Source organism: Zonotrichia leucophrys, chromosome 2 (genome assembly GCF_028769735.1).
Source record: "Zonotrichia leucophrys gambelii isolate GWCS_2022_RI chromosome 2, RI_Zleu_2.0, whole genome shotgun sequence".
Classification (NCBI taxonomy): domain Eukaryota; kingdom Metazoa; phylum Chordata; class Aves; order Passeriformes; family Passerellidae; genus Zonotrichia; species Zonotrichia leucophrys.
Window position 1 is genome coordinate 129,009,349 of NC_088171.1, and position 17,497 is coordinate 129,026,845.

The following is a 17,497-nucleotide window of genomic DNA, read 5'->3' on the forward strand; positions in this document are numbered from 1 at the left end:
AATAGCTTTCTATATTCCCTCACTTCATCAGAAACAATGGTGTTTTGTGTGAGGGGGCATGATGATCTTGAGACAGTCTGGATATATCTTTATTTTCAGGTTCAGCATTCGTGTATGCTCTGAAAAAAAACCAATTTCAAGTTCATATTTTGCATTTATAGATATGTTTATAATATCATTGTCTTAGATTTTGTATTTCTGTGTTTGTAGGATGGAACAAAGTTTATTTCTATTGGAGCTCTATATTCTGAGCTCGTAGCAGTTAGCAGTAAAGGAGAACTCTACCAGTGGAAATGGAGTGAATCAGAGCCTTACAGAAATGCACAGGTACTGTATAGCTTTAAATATTCCCCTTCAGAATGATTTATATGCTTTGAATATCTAAAATACTTTTTTGTTTCTAAAGAATCCTTCACTACATCATCCACGAGCTATGTTCTTGGGGTTAACCAATGAAAAGATTGTGCTCCTTTCTGCAAATAGTATTAGAGCAACTGTTGCCACGGAAAATAACAAGGTATGAAATGTTTGCTGGTTGCTGAATTTTTTCATGCTTGCAGTATATTGTAGAGAAGTTGTTTCTTCAGCTTCATCTGCACCAGAAAGTACTCAATTCATTTGCTCATTCCTTTCCTTTCCTGCCCATGAAATGCAAAAAGTTTTAAAAAAAGCTATCTGTCAGATTTAGAGCTGAAACAGTGAAAAGGTTGCCTGATGATATGAAGCACTTGACTTTTTGCTCTTACAGTAGAAACTGACTCTGGTTTGAGAATAGAGAAGCTTGTTAATGTTCTGTAGAGATTTAGTAGAAAAACTAAGGACATTGAAGCTTTCAGTGATGTAAAGTAAGTTAGCTAAATGTGCTTTTCAGCCCAGTTAGAGTGAACTTGAAATTGATTTGGTAAAGACACCCACACATCCATATACTTTGACAGGTTTCTCCTTTGTTTTCAACCTTTTTTGTTAAGGTTGAGGACTGGAAATAGAGGGGAAAACTAATCTGGAAAGCTTTCTTCTGGGGAAAGAAAGATGGTAGGGGATAAATTTCTGAAGGGTATAATTGTTTCTTTGTTTTGTGATACCTTTTTTCCCCCCATTCCAAACCCAATAAATATTACATTAAAGATGCAACTGATGTGCAACTTTTCTTTTTCTTTTTTTTTTCCCCCCTCTACCTTGTCTGTTCCTTTCTTTCCCTCTCCCCTAGGTTGCTACATGGGTAGATGAAACTTTAAGCTCCGTAGCCTCTAAATTAGAACACACTGCACAGACATACTCAGAGCTTCAGGGAGAACGGATTGTTTCTTTACATTGTTGTGCTCTTTACACGTGTGCTCAGCTAGAGAACAACTTGTATTGGTGGTAAGTGAATACTTGGGTTGTGTACAACAGTGTGGATGCTCTGGATGTCTTCATGTCTCTGGCTCTGAGAAGTGTTGCAAAACTGCTGAGCCACCATTGTTCTTTGGTTCCCTTTATAAAATATATTTATTCTCTTTTTTAATGCCTAAAGCTTCCAATTATAACATCTTTAACAGAATAAGGTCATTCTTTTAGGAGATGTGTGTAAGTGCTTTAGCATTCAGATGTATCAGTACTACACAGGATCAGAGAGTAATCTCTGTGCCTTTTGGGTCATTCAGATTATAAATATGGAACAAACGTACCCACATATGAGGTCGATGTTCCTCTGTCTGGCTCTGTTAGAAGATTTGGCCTGTTAGTTTGTGGTCTAAATCTTAAAGAAGGGAGAAATAACATCAAATGCTCCCTCTGGAGTTTGTTGTTAAAGTATAACCCTTTCAGACCCTTTCATAAAATATGAAATGTTAGTTAAAACATTTTAACTAATAGCTTCACGATTAAGAAGCTTACACCAAAGAACCACAGACAAAACAAAGCAGAAAATGAGCCCTCAAAAATAATACTTCCAAAGGGCTCTGAAATGAGTTTCTAATTTAAGGGAATTAATTGAGTAATACTAATGCATTGTCAGCATGCATTATTTTTCAGTGTGTCAGGAGTCATTGCATTATGTATCATGCTTAAAGTTCAAGTGGCTTTGAGGCATGGATGAGCTCAATACTCAATGATAAGCTGGAAATGAGAGCATTGAAAATTAATTGTATGAAACAGCTTTCTCATTAAATTCTACTAACTCTGGAAAATATTTAAGTAGACTTGAAGCTATACTTACACACTTCTGGTTCTTGGCTCTTTCATTATTCCATGGCTGACATGGCACACTTTAATTACTCTTTGTAGAGATACTGCTAAACTGTAGCATTGGAGATACTTGGCTATTGAACCTTCTATACTTATTGGAATAATCTGTGCCAAGTACAATAATACTTACTAGTGTTTACATGCAGTCTTTGGAAGCAGTTTATGATGTAATGTGTCCTTTTTGTGGTTGAATGTCAGCCGTGGTGATTTTATGTTACCAGATTGTTGCAGACAGAAGCTTTTGTTACTATTGATACCCTGAGTTACAGTGATCTGTAGTACATGAGACAGGATTTCAATTTTCACTGTTTCACAGGGCTGATGCTTTTTACATTTTACTTAACATGAAGGAGCTTCTTGAATCAAAGCTTCTAACTGCATAAGCCACTGATTGAAACATGAAGTATCAAAATAATAAGTATGCTTAGCTGTGTATGCAGGCATGATTTTCAGCTAAACCAAGCAGATCCAATTACAAAACAAGTGGGGTTTTCCCCCACCTCTTGCAGTGGAAGTTGTAAGAGCCCCAGACACCTTCAGCCATGTACCCAGAGAGGAAGTGAGGCTTTTAGAATTTAGAAACAAAAATCATGTTCCCCAGAGGTTGCAAATTCTGGAAATTATCACTATTTATGGGAAAGATATCCTTAAGTTCATCTTGAAAGCTGTGACTGGAGTATACCACTTGTAACAGAGGTTTTGCAGCACTTCAGACTGGAAGGAAAGACATTTGACAATGAAATAAATCATGTGCTCTGCCTCCTCCTCTGTGTAAATTGGGGTAGTCAAGATGAATTCGGAAAGTTGGGGTACATATGGAAACAGATGGCATTTCTGCAGTGCTTTGAGATTTTGGAGAAGGTGGCGCACACACTTGAATGTTTGCTCATGATTACATTAAGCAGAAGGAATAAACTGTTCAAAGTTCTGAACAAAGCTTTTCTTTCACAGCCTTTTAAAAATAACATGCATTTTTCCACAGGGGTGTAGTTCCTTTCAGCCAAAGGAAGAAAATGCTAGAAAAGGCCAGAGCGAAAAATAAAAAGCCGAAGTCTAGTGCTGGTATCTCCTCTATGCCAAACATAACTGTTGGAACCCAGGCAAGTACAGCTGTCACCAGTGGCACTCATGCTATATGCTGAGCTTACAACGTGCTCTTAAAAAAAACACAACAAAAGTTATTAGCACAAAAAGTTATGCACTAAAGTGATAGCAATAATGGGAAAATAAACTAGTATGTTTGAATTATATGGCTGTAAATGGCTGTGTCCTATTACTATTGTTGCTGTTCTACAAGTGTGACTCTTGCTGCGCAGAAGAACAAGCTGTACTCATGCAAAGTACTTCTATTTTAACTTACCTACTGATACTATATTGTGAGAGAAAGTAAGTATAGAAATGCAATTCCCTGTAGAACAAAAGGCTTTGTAAATGATGAGGCATTTAAATGCCTGCAGTATTAATAACTGGGTTTGATTTATTTATGCAGTGTGACAGACCTTTGGTTTGAAGCCTTTACCAAAAAGACTAATAACTGATACAGAGGATTTTTTTTTGATAAGTACTAGAACTAATATTGAGACAAAGCAGCCCTTTCCCAGGGAGCACATTTCTTTTGATTGCAGAGCCATTCTAATTGACACTGTGATGAGTCTCTGTTATTGGATTGATTGTTCCTTTTGTAGTTGAGCATCTATATATTGTATGTTAAACAGTTTCAATGCTAAAGCTGTTGCCTTCAGCTGTGAATTTCACAACAGCTTCTTTTTTCATACATAATGCTGACTTTTCCTCTTCACCATAATTGTTCCATAAGTTTTCTATTTTGACTGCTGCATATGCCAATGAGAAAATAAGGTACATATGATTTCCCTCAGTAGAATTCATTTTTCTCATAGAAATTAATATTTCTATCTCTAGGTATGTTTAAGAAATAACCCTCTCTATCATGCTGGAGCAGTTGCTTTTTCAATCAGTGCTGGAATTCCTAAAGTTGGTGTGCTAATGGAATCTGTTTGGAACATGAATGACAGCTGTCGGTTTCAGCTTCGGTCCCCTGAGAGCCTGAAAAACATGGAGAAGGCCAGCAAAACTACCGAGGCCAAGTAAGTGTGGAGACCATGGGCACATAGACAGAGATTGTTCATGTGGTGCTCTTCTGAACTGGGGAGCAATAATGGAAAAGGAGGGCCAGACTTTGGTAATTTTGAAGATTTTGTGATCTTTATGAGGTATTAGGTTTCTTGTAAACTTGGCTAGATGTGCAGAAAGGCTCACTGCAGGAAAGGTGTCTCACTTCTGTGAAAGCACTATGTGCATGTGAAATGCAGGAGGAGTATTTCATGGAGGCCTCCCTACAGTGTTTCAAATGAAGGCCTCCCTACAGTGTTTCATAAGGTTTCCAAGATTTTATATTTTAATAGCTGAAAATGGAACCAGCTGTTTCCTGGCTCTTCATGAGATTAAACAGATCTCTTTCAGCCCCTCCATAGCTTAAAAAAAAAAATCTTTTGAGTTAACAGTGCCATTTACATGTTTCTTAAAACAGATTTAAGCAATTTCAATTAAAGCTTGAGAATGTTTAGCAGCTCTGGAGTTTCAGGTTTCTGTATAAAGCTAATAAAAAAGCTCAAATGAAGCTCATCATGCTTATTTTCTGTAATAGTGTGTCTATGCTCAGTTAATGTTAAAAAGCTAATCCCTGATTAAAAGCAGCATTGTACCATCCCCAGCTTCAAGGTCTTCAAGGCCTTGTCAGTTGGGATGGTTGTTTGCAAGTGTGGAGTTACTTCTTTAAGGTATTTTTAAAGGAACAATGCTGGGATACCCTGGTGCTTTGTCCACTGTCACAGAAAAAATTCCACTTTTTTTCTTTTTTCATTTCTGAGTGCTAACTTTTGTTCTAGACCTGAAAGCAAACAGGAACCAGTGAAAACTGAGATGGGTCCTCCACCGTCCCCAGCTTCCACTTGTAGTGATGCATCTTCAATAGCAAGCAGTGCATCAATGCCATATAGTAAGTAATGTGTAGCTCAGAGTAAACTTAAATAATTATGTAGATAAGAAGTTTCCATAAAAGGCAATTCTACAGTGATTCTGTACTAATTTCAGAATCCTTTGGTCTTTCAGTCTGTACTGCTGTGTAGGTGAAGGCTTTTGTAATAGACTTTGAATGATCTGTGAATTGTCAGTGTTAAATAAATGTATAAGCAGTGACTCCTTGATCTAAGGTGTGTCTGTGCAAGCGTAACAGAATCAAAAGGATCTTTCAGGAGGTGATGAAGAGGAAATACTAAAGATAAATTTATTTTTAGTTGCAATGTGATAATGAGTTTCTTTGCAGCCAGGAAGTTGAACTTGTTTTGGAAAACTTCTTTAAAGATTAAGCTGCTGTCGAACAGCTTGCCTTGTTGTTGAAAGTCAGTGCAGAAAGAAGTAGTTTGTATCTATAACAGAAAATGTCTAAAAGGAGACATTCTTTACTAGCATCCAAAAGCAGTCAGGGAGGTTTCATAGTACAAGTTGTGCTTAAAAACCTGAAAGGCTACATGTGAATTTGTGCAACTGGACTCCTTTAAGCATTTCTTTCTCTCAATTTAAACACATAAATAGATAAAATGCAATTACAATGTCATCATTTGAAGAAATCTTCTCTCTACAGCTTATTCTTCTAATTGTTCACAAGCTGCAGTTTTAAGCAGCATTGACCTAATGACTCAAATGGCCTTGTCAGTGACTGAGAATCTCATCTGCTTAGATCTGCAGTACTCACTTATTTTACTAGAAATCTTCTACTATTGATTTCTTTTGCAGTTCATTTAGCTGTAATTTTCCACTGACTACAACTTTGCTTGGGCTTTTGAATTAGTGCTTGGAATTAACTGTGCAATTAGCTTAGAAGTTCTCTGCTTCTTACTTTAAATATGTTGGTAGTATTAATTACACTATATACACAACTTGGAAGATTAAAGGTTCTTTTCAGTGTTTATTTAGCCATGTTATGTATTTAGATTTGATTCTGAGTGTTATACAGTTGCTGTTCAGATAAAGTCTGCAGCAAATCTAACTGTACTGCAATTGCCATTAGCCCAAATAGCTATTTTCTGCCTCATTTGCTGTTCTTCTAGAAGTTTACCAAGTAATCCATATGTGGTAGGCAAGCAGACTTTTTGTGAGGTTGATACAAAGCACTGTAGCAGGGGTGACTGAATGTTCTCAGTGTCAGCCATTTCACTTACAGCATGAGTATGTGTGAGCCCTGCCAGAACGGAGCTTGTTCCTTGTATTTTAATTTTTTGTATTCTAGTTACTGTATTATTTAAGATTTTAAAAAAATACTGTACTCTAATCACTTTTCTTAAATATCTTGAAAATTGCTTTGCTTAATATATAGGCTTTATTAGTTTCCAAATCCATAGAAAAACATGAAAGTGACATGATATCCTTGTTAGGTAGCTCTGACTCCTAAAGTTGTATTCTTATTAACCTCTTGTTAATATCTACATTTGACTGCTGATAATCTTTTTGGGGGAAAGGTTTGGTGTTTACTGAACATTGCATTTTGATGCTTTGATGGATTATATCAAGTCTTTCTTTTTGGTGCTAACTTTTCTGTGTCAGAGCGGCGACGATCTACTCCTGCCCCAAAAGAGGAGGAGAAAGTGAATGAAGAACAGTGGTCTCTGAGGGAAGTTGTATTTGTGGAAGATGTTAAGAATGTTCCTGTTGGCAAGGTTTGTCTAAAATACACTGCCTCACTGTTTTGGGGAGGGGGGAAGAAAGGGTTTTTCTTTTAAGTAAGCTAACTGTTAGAAAAAAAGCATGCTTGAGAATGTTTCTGATGAGTATGATTTTAGCTGTGTTTATATTTGTCCATTATGGAATGATAATAATAGAGCGGGTGTGTTGTGAGTAAAAGGTGATAAATCTTAAAAAATTCTTGTATTTTAAGTTGAACCACAATATTACAAAAAACAGACGTGGTTTTATCCAAAATACTATTTTGTTGTCTTGAGAAATAACTCCCACATGTCCAGTGATACTGTGAAGGGTTCCACCTGTTATGGCTGACTTTTACACACACAGAGGTAGAAGGTTTGGATGAATCTCATGTTCTGGCAAGCAAAGAACATAAGTATTTTTGTTAGAAATTACACGCTTCATTAATATGATTAAAAAGTTATTTGATTTATTACTCCAGAAAATCCCTTTGTTTCACCTTTGTAATATTTTCATTTTTTCTGTAATAAACCTTTGCTCTGACTCAAGAGCCATGTAGAGGAAAATACTCCCTTTTCTGCTTTGGCAGTGTTGTGTGATGTTAGGAGGGATTAGGTCCTCTAGACAGTTCTTTGGTGTGCTTTTCAAAAATAAAAGCAATGAGAAAACTGATAAGGTTTTCCTCAAAAGGAAAAGATTGGTTGCTTTCTACTTGATTCATAAAAGATGTAAAAAAATGTTATCAGAAGAGGATCAATAACTGTCCAACAGAAGGCAGCTGAAGTTAGTAAGAGTTATTTTACTTGCATCCCTAATGGATTTACTTGTGTGGCAGTGTAAGATTTGCCTTCAGCAGTATCTTTGAAAGGAGCAGGCTCACAATGAATTTTCATTATCAAATTTAGGTCATTTCTGCAGAAGGGAATAGGGAGCAACTTAGCTCATTGTAACACTTCAATTTCTCAAAATAAGATTTTGAGATCTGGTTGAAGTTGCTGAATCCATTGTTTTCCTCTGACACCATCTTTGGGAAAGTCCCTCTTGTCCTTATTCCGTCCTTCTTGTTTTAGATCCTAAGATTTTCAGTACAGAGACTGTTCCACTATTTCTGTATACAGTTGCAAAGGTGTCTATGCATTGCATCAAGAGCTACTATGATCAGTATAAAAGAGCTTTAATTTTTATGTTTACATTTTCACTGGAGTGCTAAAATCATTATGGGGCATGTCTTCTGAACAGAGTTCAGTGGTGCTGAGTCTATTCTAGATCAGTCATTTATGGCAAAAATGCTTCTTTTCCTTTATAAAGCATGCTGTCCTTTTCCAGTGTTGTATACTGCCACTCATGTTTTTCCTTTTGCAGTTTTGTAATACTTAATCTTTAGAGCTTAGGTAGAATCCAGCAGACAAAATTAACCACTATTTTTTGTCTGGTGGTGTCCAAGTTAAAGTCAGAAATGCAGTTTATTACAAGGCAATTAACAAGTTTGAGCCTCGTTAGATGTTCTGTTTGTAATTTGGATCAGCTGTGTGATTGTAAGAAGGAAAACCGGAGGCACCTCAGTCTGCAGAAGAGTTATCCTTGGCAGTTTTCTCCTACAGATTCCAGAATAACTTGTTCAGTATGGAACAGTAATGTTTGTAATTGAGCTTGTTGTGAGCTGAATTATACACAAAGAGGATTTGAATTCTGAATAATCTGACTATTGTATCCATAAGTAATTTTTGAATGTGTGTGTACAGAGGTTCAGACTGCAAAAACATGGTTAGGTGGGCTTGGGTTCTTACGACTTCATGAGTTAAGAAGTTCTACCCTTTTATAGCCCACCCAGATATGCATTAGTCTGGTCTTCCATGATCTACTCTTTACTGACTGACAGTCTGAAAGGTCAGATTTTGATGTTTTGTTATGGGAAGCTTCAGTGGTATGAGCATCTTGCACGAGAATATCCTATTGCAGTGTAACCTGGGAACGTGTTAGCCTTGGTGTTTCAGAAAATTGGAAAGGCTTTGAAACAACTTTGAGTTTTAAGAACTTGATGTTACAAATTGTGGTGTCAGTGGAGCTGCACTTAGCTTCTCTCAAAGTGTCATTCAGTAAAATACGTGGTCATGGAACATTTGGATACTTGGGCATCTTTGAGAAATACACACTGGTAATTTGGTAGATATTTTTTGAGCACAGTATGAAGTCAATTGTACTAAACGAATTGATTTCTGAGGCCAAAAATCTTGCTGCATGTAATGATTCAGATTTGAAGGAGTAAGAGGAATAAAGCAATTATATTTGTCCTTTTACCTGCTAGAGCATCTGAAAGTTTAAACATTTATATTCTTTAAAATAAAATTAATAAAGTATGTTAGCAGTGAGCTTCTGTCAAAATGTTTGCTGTCTTTTAAAATTATTTATATAATTCTTTGTTTTACACAAATAGAAAAAATTTCACTTAGTCTTCAGGAGGTGGAATTTAGAGGTAGGAAAGGAAGGGGTTGAGATTTATTGATGTACAGCCTGTGTTCCTGAAATGGTTTTGTTTCTAGAAATTTTATGTCCCCATGCTTTTGGATGTATGCAGCAGCTTCATGAAGTCTCTAAAAAACGTCAGTTTAAAATCCTTCCATGACCCTTGCTGTGTTCTGTAGAGTGATGGGCAGGTAGAAGGTGGTGACTACTGAAGTGCCCCTGTCTCTCTGGGCACTTTGTTGGTGATGTAGCAGCTCTCCCCTGTGTGCTGAGATCCAAGATAAGTGTTTGAGATCATTCTGATACCAGTAGATTGTGCAATCTGCATTTTACACACTGCTTTGTAAGTGTGGATTTCATATGATGCCAGAGCAGTGAATGCCCAAAGAGTCTGATGAGAGTGCAAAGTCTTTACACTGAGGTGGTGTTGAAAGAGATTAAGAATGCATGTCTGCTAGATTCTCTCTTGTAGTCAGTCATCTCCTTGCTCCTTGGAATTTATTACCTTCCAATCTCATTTCAATTTAAATCCTTCATGGCTTGGAATGAAATTAAGTCTTTATTCCTCCACATCCATCACTAGATGGAAGAGATAATCATTCCAGGATTATCTACCTGATGAAAGACTGATGGAATGAAATAGCCTTGCACTTGTCCCATCTCTTGTCTGCACTGGTGAGAAGTCTGATGGAGTGTTCTTTAGTGTTGTTGAGAAAAGATATGGCTGAAATAAGCCTTTGTTACTGCTCACTAGTATCAGAGGGATAAAAGCTTTTTTCTGTTGATCCTGTGCACTTTGGGATATTCTACTTCACCACATTAGCTTCTGGATCTGTTCTTCTGAAATGGCTTAAATGGTGTCTGAAACCACTGCTAGAACAGAGGGATGGGGAACCTGGGTTGGAGCTGCTTTTTTCTTCTTTGGCAGCTGCGGTTCGTTTTGGTCTGAGGCTTTCCATTGGCAGTGTCCAAGGCCTCCCCAAACTGCTTCTGGTCATCAAAGTTATCCTCAACCAGGTGAGAATCCTGTGTATTGCCAGTTTTGCAGTTCCTATACCCAGAAAGCCTGTCAGCTCCTAGGAATTTTGTAAAACATAAATTTGGATTTAGTAGTTTGTTCTTGCTTTGTATTGCATTTTTTCAGTCAGTCACTTGATTTTGTTTGTTTTCCTTTGATTCCTGTCTGAGATTGAAACCTTCCAATGATAAGGATAAATTGAAAGAGATCAGACTGGATCTTGCCCTAGAACAGTTACCCACTCCCTATTATGAATCTGTTTGTAATCTTTCAAAGTTAAATATTTTCTAAAATTGTGTCAGTATATCTTTGAAGGTGAAGAAATATTTCTTTCTACCTTTGGGGTGGAGATAGAAGCCTTTTCTGTGATGTTAAAATTTCTTCCATTTCAGAAAGAAGATTGGATAGGAAGTTAAAAATTTATTTTCCCTGGTCTTCTGCTGTGGTGTTTTGAGGAAGAATGTGGTGATTTTGGAGAGGGAAAGATTCAATCATTTCCAGTGGCATTCTGGTGTTAGGGACTGTGGAAGTGGATTGATAGTAAAGATAAAGGAATTAACAACTGTGTTCATCTTTCAGTTTCTCAAATAATTTTTAAATTCTATTAAAAAGACCAGGTGTTGTTATCTTGTTGTTGAAAATGCACTTAGAAGGTATTCTGCTTTTCAGAAAAAATTCTTTAGTTTTGTTGTGTGCTTTTTTCATTCAATTCATTCTCTTAATTAAGTCCTAGTAAGGCACATACTGTGTATGTAGTTATGTAAAATGCTTGTTTCTAATTGGTGAAACTTTTGCATTAGCAGTATCAGCAGTACATTACTTGTGTAAGCTAAAGCATCTCAATCCTTTCAGTTTTTGCATTTGATTTTTGTAATGAGTTTTAAAATGATCTCAGACTTGCATAAATTCAATTAAAGAGGAATGGTTACGTTGCATATTTATCTTGTTTGGTGCTGGCTCATTATGCCACATCTTTGCTTTGGAGCTTTCTGTGTCCAGTTGCTATCAAATGCTTCACTCAAGCTCATTGCTCACCACATCAGGAGATAGTTTTATTTTCCTTCTTTATAACAGCCAACAGCTGTAGTAGTAACTTTAACTAAAGAACTGATTTTAGGTTTGAAGGTAAGGTATCTTCTTAGCAAAATCTTAATAAGCATATTTTCCAGTTTTTAAAGATACATGGTTTTCCTGGTGAATGGGAAAGAAAAAATATTTGTCATGTGGATGCCGTAAGAGTTCCAGCACTTCAAAACTGTTATCATTTCTCTGAACACATCAAAAGTAGTATAAGTGAAAAATGATGTAGTTGGTAACACTAAGAGCAGCCAGAAAGCATGCAGTAAAAACCTTTTAATTATGGAGCTATGTTAAAGACTGGGGAATTGTACCTTTTCTTAAGGTGTGCTTCCATCAGAAAGCAGCCCAAATTTATAAAGTTCTTGTAGCAACATTTAGTCCTTTAAAAAAAGAAAAAGATTCTACATGTTGGACTAGAAGCTCTGAATGAACCATTGGCATGCAGTTACAGGCCTATAACTTAGTCTGATTATCTTAGAAACATCTAAATGTACATGGAATAAACTTTTTTTACTAAGCCACAGTTTTTTTCTAGAGAGTTGTCTTGCCAATCTCAGTTGAAAGAATTCTGCCTTTGTATAGTCCAGATGATGGTTTATGTTTGTGAATCTTTTGATTAGGTCTGAATTTTGAAATTTTTGGGTAGTGTTCTTACAGCTGTTAGTGATGCTCTACTACTGGAACTTGTAATTCTGCTTCCAGAGTGAAGTTTCAGCATGTAGGGAGCAGCTGCTGTAACTCTGTCCACAGTAATCTTTGTTACAAAAAAATCAGCTAATGCTTTAAGGTTGTCAATATATCATTTTCTCTAGTGCACTTGATAGGCTGCACTTAGCTAGAAAAAATTGGCAGAAAACATGGATTTTTTCTTACATACAGTATCTTGAAAATTTGAGACATGCTTTTTATTGTTGAAGACCTTTTAGATAAGTTAGTTACATCTAGACTTTTGTTTGTTAAGCACTTTCGTTGTAGAAACTGTTGAGAAATTATATTATATAATATCTAGTTTTATATGCTTATATCTAGTTTTGATCAAGACTGAGAGCATACAGAGTTCTTAATTCTGCTCATAATTAAAACATTGTCTCTTCTTTCCCCATCTCCTTCTGCCTTAGCTTTGTTTTTGTTTTGGGAAAACTATGGTCTCAGCTGGAAATTCAAAGGGCCTTGCTGTTTGGTGATAGCACAAGAAGTTCCTGTATCAAGGAAGCCTGTTTTGACATGATTAGATATGCTTGGCAGCAACTCTTTATAGATGCTTACAGTCTGGGAAATGCCTGTGCCAGTGTAGAGTTGAATAGCTCCTGTTTCCTTGAGGGGTCAGAGAGCAACAGACACACACACACACACACACACACACACGTGAAGAACATCTGGATACACTTGTGTGAATCCTTCAGTCCTAAGGGACTGAGTGAAGAACTTGATCATTGAGTGTACAGAGCAGGTGCTAGACCAGTAAACTAACAGGTCTCTTTTTTCCGCTGTGTACAGTCCTTTTGAGGAAAGAGCACAAAAAATTTTCAAGTGGGGCTAAAAGAAGTTTTCTTTATCTTGTAATATAAGATCTAATGGGCACTTGATGAAGGAGACTCAATGTAGACTTTGTTGTTGTTGAATTGTTGGCTAAAGTTTGGAATTCATTGGCACAAAAATAATGTTTAATTCCAGAAATGATTGCACAAGTCAATAAGAGAAAGGTCTATCCAGGCCATTCAACATGAAGTTGTCCTCCAGGAGGTGGAAGTTGTAAAGAGACCAGGGGAGTACCAGCAGGGGCTTCTCTAGTCAGTTGATGTTGGCTTCTCTTGGATGTAGGATGCTGAAATGGAGGGACCTTGGATATGAGTCAGGATGCTTATGAAGTCATTGGGAAATCCAAGTTTTTAAAATTTCAGTAATTTTAGCAAAATGACAAGTCTAATGACCAAGAGCTATACAATTTTATCACTGGATATTGCAGATTTTTTCCTCTCCCTGAAAAATGTGTGGTTTATTTTGAAGTAAATCAGATTCTGTTCAGCCTTTTGGTAAAACTCTAATGTGTTCTGCCTGTAGGTGCTAAAAGTGGATGGTGCATATGTTGCTGTGAAGTTTCCAGGCACCTCCAATAATGCAAACTGTCAGAGCAGTTCTAACTCCGATCCTGATCCTTCTTCTCTCCTCCAAGACTGTAGGCTGCTCAGGATAGATGAACTGCAGGTATGTGTTTGTGAAACATGGAGGAAACAATCAGTATTTACAAGTGTCAGCACTGTGTGTGCTTAATTGCAGCTTAAAATTTTACATCTGTTTTCAGGTTGTAAAAACTGGTGGAACTCCAAAAGTTCCTGACTGTTTTCAAAGAACACCCAAAAAGCTGTGTATTCCTGAAAAAACAGAGATCCTAGCAGTAAATGTAGATTCAAAAGGTAAGTAGGACTTACCCTGTTAGTCCAGATCTGTTGGTTCCTTCATTACCTGTCTCTCATCCAAGTGAAAAATACCTGCTTTCAAAGTGACATAAACAGGTGATTCCATTGATATTAGTACTTTCTTGAAAGTGCTTTAGTTGGGAGTTCTTTTACTGGATGCCATCCATAAAACATTAACTTTTTTCTTCATGTGTTTTTGAAGGAGTGCATGCTGTTCTGAAAACTGGGAACTGGGTTCGATACTGCATATTTGACCTTGCCACAGGAAAGGCTGAACAGGAAAATAATTTCCCTACTAGCAGCATTGCATTCCTGGGTCAGAATGAGAGAAGTGTTGCTATTTTTACAGCTGGACAGGTTTGTGGTTTTGTGTCTCAATCATTGAACCTCACTGCACATCTGTCATATTTGAATGAGATGGTACAGCCTTCTGTAAGGCTTCTCCAAAATATGGCAAAGAAATAGTTTTTCAAACAAATTATGAATAACTTGCTGCTACCTTTAATATTTTGATGGCATAAACGCAATACCAAACAACTTACCTAAGCCCATCTTATTAAACTCTACCTTGAATGTAAAAAAGGGGAGAAAAATGGTGACAGAATGGTTCTTGGATTAGTATCAACTTGTTATCTAGCTGTGTTTTGGAATGTGATCTAGCTATATTTTGGAGCTGGGTCAGATATAAATCCACTCTTGAGAATAAATGGAAATATTAACAAAGAAAAAAATTAATCTGTAATTGACTGAAAGTACAGATTCACTAAAAATGATTGAGGTTTTGTGCAACTCTTGCACAAATGTGGTATACTTTCTTTAGGATAATTAAAAGAAACAGTTTTTGCAAAATAATTGAATTTGAATGTTTCATTTCAATATATTCAACTTTAAGCATTTAAGTAAGCTAAAAGTATAGTTACTATTTGTTTCACTGGTAATGTTAATCAATAAATGATTATCAGAAAGAAGATATTTCTAGTAATATTTATTATGTTAAACATGTTTCAGGCATTTGCAAAAGGGAATTTCCTATTTTATGTTACATCACTTCCAATGATAGGAGTTAATGACATAAATGAGAATCTTTGGTAAACTGTTGTAATTGTTGTCAGTCAAGAACTGATCTTTTAGGAGGAATAATATTTATAAATTGTGGAGACTTAATAATGAAACTTTTTTCCCAAATGTAGGAATCACCTATTATTCTTAGAGATGGAAATGGTACAATCTATCCAATGGCAAAAGATTGTATGGGTGGGATACGAGACCCTGACTGGCTTGATCTTCCACCTATTAGTAGTCTTGGAATGGGTGTTCATTCCTTAACAAATCTTCCTGCTAACTCGACCATCAAAAAGAAAGCTGCTATTATCATTATGGCTGTTGAGGTAAAATATTTTCTCTGCTACCGAATTATGTGCTTTTTTTACCTCTTGTTATTATAAATTTATGTTTAAAGCAGATTCATGTTTAGATACTGATTTATGTTTTCACTATTTGAAAGAAGCTAATTTCAACTGAAGATTCTCTTAGAAACACAAAAACACCAACAAATTTGCCAAGTAAAGTGAAAGACCCTTTTTTGGGGGGGATGTATGACTTCTCTATCAGGCTTTTAATTAGTGGGGTTTTTTAGGCATTGATTTTGAAATTGTTACCTTTTTATATCTGCTAACACCATGCAGTTTAATTTGTGTCATGGGTGTATAGTTTTTCTCAGAGATCCAACAACTAGTTTGGGTTGGATCCCTGAGAATGCAATACTTCTTTATTTTTTTCTATTATTGTAAAATTACCTATTTGGAGCATATACTAGGAAACTAGGAGAGGAAAGTGAAGGTTTTTTCACTTGAAACACCTGTGGAGTTCTGTCCTCATCAGTGATGTTGTATGAGTAGTTCTGCTGTGAATTTATATGTCATACTTGTAAAATCTTGTCAGTAGTTTGTTAGCTCTGCTGTATGTTCTGCTGCCCCCCGGAGGTACTGTGTACCTGTTAGACTGAGATGGATTTCACAGTGCAGCAGTATTCCATCATTATGGAAAAACTGGTTTTATATGGGGTGAACTCCCCAGACCTTCAACAGCTTCTAATCATTCACTTCTCAGCACATAAATCATATGTTTAAAAAGAACTAGGTTAGAACTCATTCATGTACATCCTTAAGCTTTTTCAGTTGTATCACTTTTCCCATGTTACATGGAGCTATGAAATGCAAGCAATCTATCTTAAGAATCCAACTGTGAAGCCAGAGGAATGCTTTTGTGAACCTGATGGCATGTGCTGCTCTGTTCCTTTTGCTTGTCTGTGCCTGAATGCACACAACTCTGTTTTTAACAGTGCTATAATTGAGATGATGAATATTCTGAACAGCTCCTGCAGTAACTTCCAGCCAGTGCTGGAGATGAAGACCTGAAAATTAGAAGTATTTATGGAGCTTATATCCACCTCTTGTGCTTCACATTTCTGAAATATTTTATTCTTTTGAATATAGAAACAAACATTGATGCAGCACATTCTTCGATGTGACTACGAGGCTTGCAGACAATACCTGATGAATCTTGAGCAAGCAGTTGTCTTGGATCAGAATCCACAGATGCTGCAGACGTTCCTTGGTCATAGATGTGATGGAAACCGTAATATCCTACATGCTTGTGTGTCTGTATGCTTTCCAACCAGCAACAAGGAAACAAAAGAGGAAGAGGGTGAGCTCAACAATATAATGAAAATAATTTGAAAATAATATTTTCATGCATTTTCAAGAAAATACGAAATAAAGGCTGCATTCTTCATGTATGGGTATTATTAAAATTTAGCACCTAAAATGTACCCTGGCCTTTCAAAGGTGCTAAAAGAACATTTTTATTACTCTCATAAAATTTTATGAGAATTTTTAAAGAATTCAGTAGTTAGGAGTACTAAGCTGTTTAAATTGACTGTAAAAACTTTTGACATTCACAAGTTAATTATACATGGAAAAAGTATTTTTCTACCTTTGTATCATTAGTATCCCCTTTACATCACTAGTAAAATTTATGAGAAATGGTATTTAATAATTTTGAAGTGTTGTAGAATATGTTAATAGCCTCAATTAGAAATGCTACTTGTCATTGATATGTTTTAAGAAATGTGGAAGAAAAACCTGTTAATGCCAGTTACTGACACAATTTTAAAATGTCTGTTAAATACTGTTATGTAAAAAGCATGTTAACAGAACAAGGTTGCTAAGTCAAGCACTCAAAAATTAGGGAATGGCAGAATTAAGTTTACCCAGGTGCTGTACATGGGCATGCATTGTGGAATGGTCTTTAATTACACCATCATACTATTTTTTCCACAGGACTACCTCATTCAGTGCACAAGATGGACGGTGCTCACCGAATGGGTAGCTATTCAATATTTCTTTTTATCCTCATCATTCAGTGTGTGGCCCCATTCCTTACTCTTGCACACCATACAAACCCTGCACTGAATAATGAATGAACTTCCTTGTGGGATTTTTGTATGGTGCTGTCATTGAATTTTAGTCATTTATAGACCTTAATTGTTCCTCATATCCCTATTTATAAAATG

At 36.3% G+C, this 17,497-nt stretch overlaps 1 protein-coding gene across 1 annotated transcript in view; it reads left to right on the forward strand.

Moving 5' to 3' along the window:
- UBR5 (ubiquitin protein ligase E3 component n-recognin 5) overlaps positions 1–17,497 on the forward strand; it is an 84,837-nt gene that overhangs the window by 37,186 nt on the left and 30,154 nt on the right. The window contains exons 10-21 of the mRNA XM_064706399.1: positions 211–327; positions 407–517; positions 1,208–1,362; positions 3,209–3,326; positions 4,147–4,331; positions 5,133–5,242; positions 6,847–6,959; positions 13,568–13,711; positions 13,809–13,920; positions 14,126–14,280; positions 15,114–15,311; positions 16,419–16,629. Coding sequence (XP_064562469.1) covers positions 211–327; positions 407–517; positions 1,208–1,362; positions 3,209–3,326; positions 4,147–4,331; positions 5,133–5,242; positions 6,847–6,959; positions 13,568–13,711; positions 13,809–13,920; positions 14,126–14,280; positions 15,114–15,311; positions 16,419–16,629 — 1,729 coding nt within the window. The remainder of the gene's footprint in view (positions 1–210; positions 328–406; positions 518–1,207; positions 1,363–3,208; positions 3,327–4,146; positions 4,332–5,132; positions 5,243–6,846; positions 6,960–13,567; positions 13,712–13,808; positions 13,921–14,125; positions 14,281–15,113; positions 15,312–16,418; positions 16,630–17,497) is intronic.